Raw genomic sequence first — 10,707 nt, 5'->3', positions numbered from 1 at the left:
CTACTGAGCCTGCGCTCTAGAGCCCGTGAGCCACAACTACTGAAGCCCGCATGCTTAGAGCCCGTGCTCCGCAAGAAGAGAAGCAACCGCAATGAGAAGCCAGCGCACCGCAACGAAAAGTAGACCCCGCTCGATGCAACTAGAGAAAGCCTGCAGCAACGAAGACCCAAAGCACCCAAAAGTAAATAAATAAATTTATAAAAAACAAACAAACAACCCTCTGAATAGTAACACTCTGTGAAAGGGAAGAAAGATGAGAGTATGAAACCATGAAGCCAAGAAAAAAAATCTTTCAGTAAAGAAACTATAGACATTTGTGTTGAATGCTACTGAGAAGTCAAATAATCTGTTTATGGATGAAATTAAGTTGTGCCAGTTAAGTACAGTGGAGAGTAGACCAAGAAATGAGGGAGTCCAAACATGGGCAATGGAATCTGAGTTAGATGCATAAGGAAGGAAATGAGGAGATAAGAGGTGAAAGATAGTGATGAGGTTTGGTGAATCAATAGGCTCAGTGAAACTGAAGTTAGATGTTAGAGTGTAAGTACTAAAATAAGTGAGCTGGAAGTGTTGGGAATAAAGATGATTGAAATGAAAATTTTGGAAATGGTGCAGTAATTAATGATGAGATCAAGGTCTGTATGACCATAGGAACTATGGAAGAAAGCAACACTGGAGTTGAGGACAAGAGAGCCCAGGCAGGATGTTAAATATGCAGTCCATGTGGATATTGAAATTACCAAGATGTCAAGAGTAGGGAATGACAGAAGCCAATGAGCCAGGTTTCAATGATTTACCCAACTGAACATAATCTTTCCCTCTTTGAACTTCCTGTTAAATTTTGTACCTCCTTAGTAACTTTGTCTTATTCTTTGCCTTTTGTATACTTGGTTTTTTTTTTTTCCTCTTCTAAGACTAGGCAATGAAAACAAGTCTGTGGCTATCCCTTATAGCACAGAGCACACATTTTCTAATACAGTGTTGCCGTGAATGAGAGATTATAGTGACCTTAAAAAGCCTCTGTATGACTGAGGGCAGAACCATTTCATTAAGGGCCAGTCCAGTTTGGAAGAGATAGGAGAATAATAATGCCTTACAGAAATCATCTCATGACAAAGATATACAGCAAGTCAAAATTTATTTTAGAAGAGATTTTCAGTTCTTAAATAGTACAAAAATAAACAGACATTTGTTTCAACACTTACAGTTTACATAAATTAATTTAATCATACATTTGTCTGAGGCACCAAAACATTCAACACATATTCCAAATTCCCAGATTCAGTCATTCAGATATTAACAAATCAGTTTTTTTAAATCAAGTTAACAGTTTTTTATACAAGCCCTTCTACTATTGACTCTTTCTTAACAATAACATAAAACCTTAAAAGTTCCCCTGAGTTATTTCTCTTTAATGAAATTTTATTTTCTCCCTCTGCCTGAGGCATACTTTTTCAATTATTTACATAAATACTGATGTTATCTGTAATCAGTGCTTGATTTAAAAATATTAAAACCCACAGTTCTTTGCACGGAATGTCCCCCCAGAAAGTTATGGGTTAATGAATTAATGAAACGTCCACAGGTCCTTCAAAAATGTACAAAATATCAGTCTTATAGCACATCCAGGCTAACGAGACACAACATTCTCTGTGGGCTGGTGTATAGGTAAACCTTAAAGACAAATTCCAACTTTACATCTCAGTATACCAAAGTTGGATTCCTAAATAAATGTATTCACAAATCTTAAGCCAATTATTTATCTTGTATTAATAATTCAGAGGTAATCCCAAAAGATACATTGATTCTGATATAATGCAGAAAAAAAAAAAATCAATGCAGCCTTAAACCCAGTTTATAATAACCATCCTAAGAAGACATAAATAATAGTCTTCAATAAATTAAATTAATATACAGTACCAGAAAATGTCAGCTGACAATGAGATGTGGAAAAGAAGCATTGTCTTCCTGGGAACTATTCAGCAATTTAGTTTTGTTTTTAAGTGAGAACGGGCATTCATTAGTATAAGAATAACTTTCTTACTGTTAAGAACCCCCTACAGTTCTAAGCTATTAGCCTCTATAAGGCTACTTTGGTTTCAAATTATTCACAAAGTTCTCTGCCTTTCACTTAAAATGAGTGTATACCTTCTTGTAAAGGCCTTCTGTAGTAGTCCTGAGCTGAGCTTTTCCTGAAAACCTGCATAAGTTCAGGTAAGAAAGTATAGAGTCCAAAGAAAGACAAGCTCAGACCTTAAAACCAGGAAAACAAAATAGAAGTAAACTGATCAGAAAATGGCTAAAAGATCATAAAATGATCATTGAGTAGGTAGTTGCTTCTCACACATCATGGAAGACACCTTGGAAATATCGATAGCGAAGAAAGAAATGTGCAGCATTTTGTCATCTTGTAACAGCATTTAAATGTTCAAACATCTTAGCTTTTGTTCTTATTATAAGTTGAAATTCAAGTAAAAAGATGTCACACTCATTTCTCATTGGATTGTTCAAAAGAATGAAAACTGTTTTCCCCCTTTAACTTGAAGACATCTTTAAAATCAACATGAAAATCTTCACAAGTATGACCCCTTTCTCCTTAACAGAGATGTTAAGTAACACAAGGAGTTTAACATAAATATTAAATAATTAAGTTAAAAGAAATAGTTCATATAAATAAATAAATATGATCAATCAGCTTCTACAGTTCAGTTGAACGTTCTTTTAGTAGTACTGTGGGGTTGATATCATCTAGTCCAGAGTGCGAAGAGCTTGCATTAATGGTGACTGTTTTGGTGAGCTGTGGATCTTGAACACTGAATGAGGTAAAAGGACAGCCTTTCACGTTATTGCAGATGAGAGACTGAATTGAGGCAGTGGTGATGATTTTAAAACCTACTTCTCCACCAAAAGTGCTAGGCTTCCAGTACTCAGGAGAACATATAGGATTACCCATAAGTCCTTTCAAGGAGAATGGTGCCCCAACTTCTACCATGGTCTCCCCAAAGATGGCGTCTGGTCGAGGCTTTTCTACCAGAAGAGCAGGATACAGCTCCATGGCATCAATGTCACCATAGAGAGCTTCTAACTCCGCAGCCATTTCCTTCTCTCCTGTGAAGGTGACAAGGACAGAGATACAACCAATGTAAAACTTTTACAAAATAAAAAAAAAGTCTTACTCAATTTGCTTTGCTCAATTTGCTTTCAACTTCTGCTGTTTCCATTTGCCCCTTGAGTCTTTGAAGAAGTTGAGAAACTGTTTCTCACCTGTAAGTTCTTCAAATGATTTATAAGGCTTCAGCAGAAAGCGTTTGCGGTACTCATTAAAAGACTGGTATTTCATCTCTCTGCTGTGGTCAATTGAAGCCTTTGATACTTTCTCTACTGCAACTGGAAGATTCCTACCACCAGCAACCTGTTGAAAATGAATTACATTGTAGAACACAATTGAGTTTTAGGCATATTTAAGATTTTTTTTTTTTTTTTTTCCTTTTTTTGGCCGTGCTGCACGGCTTGTAGGATTTTAGTTCCCTGACCAGAGATTGAACCTGGGCCCTCGGCAGTGAGAGTGTGAAGTCCTAACCACTGGACCACCAAGGAATTCCCAGATTTCTATTTTAAAAGCATCCCTTGGGTACCAGGTACGTAAGACTGATGCCCCAGCTCCCAGCTGAGACCTAAACTGTAAGTTTGGAATATTTATAGAATATTTCTATGATCTAGATGATAATGGTAACATTATATTATAATCGAGATTATATGTTAGGCTTCTTATTTCAAGGAAAGAATATTACTAGCAAATAATTACCCTTTTAATGAGTTTAAGAAAAATCATTTCTGCGGCAGAAATTCTAGTTACTGACTAGTCCTTTGTTTTGTTCCGTTTTTCAATAATAATGCTTACCCTGCCAGCAATTTGCCTGGTGAATGATTCAACAAACTGAGTGAGACCGTGTTCCAGTAGGAGGGAGTTGTTATAGATAAATTGCTGATAGTTGTAGTCTTGGCCATCAATCTGAAAGGTGTCAGGCAGAAGGGGATGCCAGTGGTAGAGTGTGTTAAACTCAGCAGCAATACGGTTTTGGTACTGGAATTGTTGGTTGAAAAGCAGCTCTGGGTCAAACTTCAGTTTGAAGTGATAGCCACTCAGGTGCTGTACATAGTCTTCAATCACAATCTTAATAGTTTCTCCTATCGGCACAAAAGAAAAATTTAGGACATGAATTCCTTCTCACAAACGTTCAAGCAACCAAAATGCAATTGTTAATTTGCCATTCCTTCACTTTCTAGATCTTCTTTTTTACCATCAAAAGCTCAAGAATTGAATGAATATGGAGCAGGTGATTTTACATGTACTACATTCCCCCAGAATTACTGAAAACCTAGCAAAGTTCGTTTTCTCTGGGGAAGAGGGTTTTATTTCAATGATTTGCTCTTCTTGCTTACCTATCAGTATCAGCCTACTCGTCTGGAACAGCTGCTCATCGTCCCATTCTGGATGCTCATGTTTAAGCACATCACACACTCTGTTATGTTCCCGCAGCCAAATTGTGGCGTACATCATCAGACCAGGCACCAGACCAAAGACTTCCTGCCCCACAGCAAACCGCAGGTGTTCAGGAACATGAGGGGGGTAGATCATCTTGACCTGAGTATCTTTGACTGTGGGAGGATACATCTCGCCACCAATTATCTAAAAAATAACAGTAACAAAAGAGGTAAGAAACAAATTTTAATCATGAGAGATTTTGAACATAGGTGGGTGGTGAGTCATAACTAATTCTTAATATTTAAATGGGACAAACCTGATATTTCATTTTTCCATCCTTGAAAAGGCGCAGTTTATGCTGTCTCTCCAAAGATTCACCATAAACATGATTTAAGTCCACCTAGAAGATTATGGAAAATTTTTAATTTGTTGCTGTTGTTTATTCTTATGTAAAGTGTCTATGATGTATTTATCACTAAATAACTTGATGATTTAGTTTGCTTTAATTAAAATTTTTCAACACATTTTTCACAGCCACAAAATAATAAATTGTTTATCCACTGAAGCTACTAAAACCTACAAACCTAAATATGTCTCTTAAATATGTCACCTATTAGTGTCTCATATGGAGCTTATATCATAAGTTTCATTATAATTATATGGTATTTCTTTTAAAAAGCAGCAGAAAATGTTTGATATAAAATTCTTATCAATAACTTGAAGCTATGTCACTGAAATCCAAGAGATAATAATGCTGCAAAAATCTCATCTTAAAATATTTAAGGCAGCATAATCAGGGTACAAATGTTTTTGAAGACAACCTTTTGCAGTGCTAATATTTTAAACTAAAAATATAAGAGCCAAACTACAAATAATGATCTGTATATATGTATGTAAGTATGCGTGTGTGTGTGTGTTTGTTTTTGTATTTTTACCGAACCAGTGAATTAAAATGGAAACTCCATTAAGGTTTTTATAGCTAGAACTATGATTTGCTACTAATTTTGATTTAACTCTGTCTTACCCCATGGCTCTGTCCCATGGTGAAAGCTGGTCCTCGCTTATGATCTGTCTTGAAAAATTGATGGGTGAAGTGCTGGGCAAAGAATGCAAACATCATATTTGTGCCCTGGGGGTCAGGGATGAACTTTCTTCTTAGAAGTACTTTTTCCACAACTTCTTTTGAATCAGGAAGCTCTTTCCTCCCTGAAAAATGAGAAAGCCAAGATAAGAATCCATCTCTATATTCAAGGAAGCAGAGAGTGACTGTCAAGTAACCAGGGTCTTTTTCACTTATAGGAGAAGTACAACTTTGAACAGGATCATAATATAAATGGAAGTTCTAAAATACAGGGGAACAACTTCTTATTGAATATTTTCATCTATTTTGTTTACAGTATTAATTCAGTTTTAATGATAGAATTTGAAAACATCATGACATTATACCAAAATGCCCATTCACTTTCATGGCGTAGTTTACATGGACTCACTTTCAAAAAATCTCCAGAGATATCCATAAGGAAAAAATGGCTTTATGAACAAATAAATCATAGTTTATGGTCAAATTTTCTAGGTAGCAATCCAATCCCAGTTACAGTTAATACATGTCTAACTGCTTCCTCTCACTCACCTTTCACACCCATGGGTGTTGGGCAGTCATCAGGCACAGGAGGAAGAACTCTGGTGTAATAGGACAGGTTAGAAAAGGCTTCCCAGCTTTTATAGCTGTAGTGCACATTATAAGTTGGCGGGCTCTCAATCAGATGTGATCTCGCTGAAATTGGAGGGGGAAAAAAACTGTTATTTGTTCCCATATGCAAGGCAAATCAATGTTCATTTTTATTGCAAAATGTGCAAAGTGGCACTAGAGTGAATTTAATTCCAACAAAGATATTCTATTTTAAAACAATTATACTTTAAAGCCTAACTGCCACTGGTACTCAAAAAAGAGGAAAGAATGATTCATTAAAATGTATCTTTGATAACATATATATACTTTACAGAAGACAGTATGGTCCAGCCATCTTCATTTTTCAAATAACCATCTACTTACTGCTCAAGAGGCCTATTAGGAATGTCTGGGCTTGACACTCACTTTAGAAATAAAGGTATTTTCTTGCTGACCCCAATCCAAATTATCCATTTATTTTAATGGGTGCAATTCTGTGGCCCATGGGCATTCAATAAACAACTAGACCACACTTCGTTCACAAATTGTCAAGAACAGTGAAGGTTAGAAGAGGTATGCAGGCATGCAGGATTTTCAGTAGAATTCTGACTGTGAGACAGAACTTTATAAACTTGAAGGGATTCAGATGTCAATATTTTTGGCCATCAAGATAGAACGCAAACTAAAATGGTACATTTAAATATGTTTTGGATTAAGTTTAAAAATCTAAAGTTTTATAGAGTACATTTTTCTTTGAGGCCGCTGAAAGCCCTAGAAAGTGATTTGTACTTACATATCAACACGTATCTCATAATCATATTCTGCAGGAAGGGAATGTTATTGACAATGTTCCAGACTCCCTTGAAGTGCGTAAGTATGTAGTGCACTGTGTTTGGAGTGGGTTTCAGCAATAATTTTATTCTTGTCAGAAATTCAGCTGCAGTGAGAAAAAAAAAAAGAGAGAAATTAACGGGACCTCATTATAAGACACCATTCTGTAAAATGATAACTGTATATATCCCCATTCCAAATGAGGGCACCCAAAAACAAACTTACGTGTGGTACAGTTTTCACCATAGAATCCTGTTCGGGTACAGTCACATTTATACTGGTCAAATCCTATGCTCATACATACACCTCGATTCTGGCATGGATTGGAACAGCAAGGGTTTGCTACAATAAAGTAAAGACAGTGAGATTGACATATATGTCATATATATGACATAATATGTATAAAATAAATAACTAACAAGAACCTGCTGTATTGCACAGGGAACTCCACTTCGCTGTACAGTAAAACTTAACACAACATGGTAAAACAACTATACCCAAATTTAAAAAAAAGAAAGTAAAGACAGTGAATAAATCATTCTTCAGTGACTTAATCTTGACTTAAACATTTAATTGTTTTACTTACTATGAGTCAACTTTACGATAAAAAAGTTCAAGAAATATACAGGTAGTCATGGGAAAACAATTTTTTTTTTGGCTTGCCTCACAGAATGGTTATAATGTAGAAATACCAACTTCCTATTCTAAATAAAGGTAACAGAATATTCCACCAGACATATTGGTGGAATGTTGCTGAGCTTTCCTTCGTAACTTTTTAGATGTTCAAATTAGCCTTTTTAAGAGGCTTAAAGAAGTAGGACTTCCAAAATTAAAGTGAATAGATCTAGTACATTAATCAAAATTTAAGGTTTTTTTGTTTGTTTGTTTTCTTTTTGTTTTTGTCAGAACTCAAAGCTGTTGAAAGATCTGGATGAAGAACATTCCAAGTTGAGAGGAAAACTAGTGCAAAGGCCCTGAGGCGTGTTTGAGAGAGTGTGGCAGAAGAGTTCAGAAAAGGCAAAGGCAGATCATGTGGGTCTTATGGGAATTTGGGTTTTATTCCATGTGTCAAGGGAATTCATTGAATGGTTTTCAGTATTAAAGTGGCATGAATTAATTTACATTAAACAAAAACATACAAACAAACAAAAAAAACAGGGAATTCCCTGGCGGTCCAGTGGTTAAGACTCTGCTCTCACTGCTGAGGGCCTGGGTTCCATCCCTGGTCAAGAAACTAAGATCCTGCAAGCCGCGCAGTGCAGCCAAAAAAAAAAAAAGTAGAGAAAATTTCAAAGTAAAAACAGCTTCGTTTTTAAACATTTGCTTACCTGAAAAAATAATCTGGACTTCCTTTGGGCAGGAAAGCACTAACTAGGGTATTTAACACAATTATTTCCATTCAATAACAGTAGGTACTATAAAAAAAAAAGAAAACATCTCGCATATATTGATCAGATTCTGTCTTATGACAACCTGCAAATTAGTATCACTATTCCTATTTAGCAGATGAGAAAAGTGAGACTCGGACGGGTTAAGTAAGTGACCCATGATGATCAGAACTGATGGCAAAGCTGAGCTGTCCGTCCAGTTTATTTGGACTCGAGTGGTCCAGCCTCTTTACAAAGTCATACATACAGCCTGTCTTCCGAGGGTATTCAGAATACCTAGAGTTCCCTGGAGAGGTCAGAGCGGAAACTCGACCCGGGTGTACGGAGCCGCGGAGTCCCAGGTGCCGGGCGCCCAGGTACTCACTCACCTGCACCACAGAGCGCCAGGGCGGCGCAGAGCAGCAGCGCGTGGGCCAGCATCTCGGCTGCGGGAGGGGCGCGGGATCGGCGGAGGCGTTGCGCTGTGTGGGTCCCGCCTGTCCAGCTGGAGGAGGCGCGGTGCGGAGTTCCTGAGCGTCCTCTGACGGTTGCTGCGAGTCGTTTGACAACTGAAAGCTAACGGAGAGGACCTTCCTTTTATGCGTGAAAACAGCCCACGTGACGGCATGACTGTTTCTTTCCGCCTTTCCTTCCCCCCCCCCCCCCTCCAAAACTTTTCCTGCCTCTCTCCACTTAAATAATTGCGTAAGACCCGCCCGGGTCGGGGTAGGATTTTTTTACCCACGCAAACTGGAAAATCGGAAACCTGGGAGGTTGCGCTCGGCTTCCCCAAGGTGGGTGCAAAGCGGATCGCCCCCTCCCCACTTCGATCTTCCTGAGGCCCTCCCCGGGTTTCTCCGCCCCCGGCGCCGGGCTTCGCGCCAGATTCCTTTCCTTCCATCGGGTCTTTGACCCAGGCTTCCATGACCCGGTGCCGAGGCAGATCTTCTTGCGGGGGAAGGGCGGCCCCCTGGGCTTCCTTTCCCGGAATCAGAGGGGCCTGGAGGTTCCGGAGCGCAGGGAATCCCCTTGCGCGCCCCCGCCCCCGGTCTGGTCCCTAGGCTTTGGGGGGCCGAAGAAGACACAGTCTGGACAGACTGGGGAGAGTGGGTCCAAGAAAGGCTGACATGTTTTACTCATGTCGTGTATTTCAGACGTGTCATGATTTCAGTGCCCACTCAGCCTCGTGTAGATTCAGCACATACATACATACATTTAAATTTTTTTTAGATTTTTACTCGACCTAATGAAATGTGATAGCTATAGTCAGCGTACATATCTGTAGCTTCTCTTTATAGCTGAGTTGTTTTTAACATAAGAAATGCTGTTCTCTACGCCACCACCCCGACGTTGCTTCTTGGAGAGAGGAAATAAAGGTAAATTCCTCTCCTCAATACCGATCCTGAGTGCTTATCCTGTAAATAGTCAAACTGGGATCGAAGGGTCACCGCTATAAACTTTCCTCTCCGATGAACCAGGGAAGCGGAGGTGACCAGTATCTGCAGGGATGCTAAACGTCCAAAACTTCTGCTTTAATGCATTTCTTTCTCTGCCGCGTGGTTTCCACTGTTCGGGTCGCCAGCCCTTCACAGGAGATACAAATAGAAGGGAGTAGATTTTTAAAGTTTGCTTTTTTGTCTTTTCTGCCTACTTTTCCAGGATGATGAGTTGTGACAAAAGATTAAAATACATTACGTTTACTTTTCAATTGTCTGGGTTTATTAGGGCCAATTTTCTATTCTCATTTTGGAAGGTAATTTGATGAGGAATTTGGATGGAATGGATGTAAAAGAAGGGTGATTTTGACAATTTTGAATTTCATCATCCTTTGCTTTTGTATAACATCTATCTTTTGGTGGTGGTGGGATGGTGTGTGAGGGTAAAATGCTAAAAAAAAAAGAAAAGAAAAGAGAAAAGAAAAAAAAAGTAGCAGCGTTGTAGAGCCTTTAAAAAAAGACACTGGATTTTTTTAAAAAGTATTTTGCTTAATGCACACATTATCTGATTCTACATGAGACACAAATGGCTAAATTTACATCTCACCCAGGAAGACTTCGTCCTCTAGACATATTTAATCATTCCATTTGTGACACTTCCATTTATTGTACTGAGTCTTACATGAAATTTCAACTAAGAGCATAGATTTAAAAAAATAATTTCTTTTAATAATTCCAATTTTCTGTTTCATTTTAAGTGAGTAGGATGTATCTACTCAAATTTTAAGTTGATATTTAAGACTACTAATTTGAGCTTGGTTAGATGCGAAGGAAGAATTCATACTCTGAATTTTAAGTATACTAAAATTTTATATTGTAATCCTGAATTCATTTTGAAGTCATCATCATCCTTGTCTT

The 10,707-nt window shown here is 38.1% G+C and overlaps 1 protein-coding gene across 1 annotated transcript; it reads right to left on the bottom strand.

The window, feature by feature from the left end:
- Positions 1 to 1,163: 1,163 nt before the first annotated feature.
- Positions 1,164 to 8,916, bottom strand: PTGS2 (prostaglandin-endoperoxide synthase 2). Its single transcript, XM_061185611.1, has 10 exons — positions 8,743 to 8,916; positions 7,212 to 7,328; positions 6,949 to 7,092; positions 6,117 to 6,260; positions 5,511 to 5,692; positions 4,803 to 4,886; positions 4,444 to 4,690; positions 3,902 to 4,188; positions 3,265 to 3,412; positions 1,164 to 3,108 (listed from the first exon to the last, which is right to left on the bottom strand). The coding sequence occupies exons 1-10, from the start codon at positions 8,792 to 8,794 to the stop codon at positions 2,699 to 2,701; spliced, it is 1,815 nt and encodes a 604-aa protein (XP_061041594.1). The 5' UTR covers positions 8,795 to 8,916; the 3' UTR covers positions 1,164 to 2,698.
- Between the last annotated feature and the right edge of the window lie 1,791 nt (positions 8,917 to 10,707).

Source organism: Eubalaena glacialis, chromosome 3 (assembly GCF_028564815.1).
Source record: "Eubalaena glacialis isolate mEubGla1 chromosome 3, mEubGla1.1.hap2.+ XY, whole genome shotgun sequence".
Classification (NCBI taxonomy): Eukaryota; Metazoa; Chordata; class Mammalia; order Artiodactyla; family Balaenidae; genus Eubalaena; species Eubalaena glacialis.
This window is presented reverse-complemented; position numbering and strand designations above follow the sequence as displayed.

Coding starts and splice junctions, on each gene's coding strand:
- PTGS2 (XM_061185611.1), bottom strand. CDS start 8,794: ATGCTGGCCCACGCGCTGCTGCTCTGCGCCGCCCTGGCGCTCTGTGGT. Junction 7,329..8,742: donor CCTGGCGCTCTGTGGTGCAG/GTGAGTGAGTAC, acceptor ACTTTATTGTAG/CAAACCCTTGCTGTTCCAAT. Junction 7,093..7,211: donor TGGTGAAAACTGTACCACAC/GTAAGTTTGTTT, acceptor TTCTCACTGCAG/CTGAATTTCTGACAAGAATA.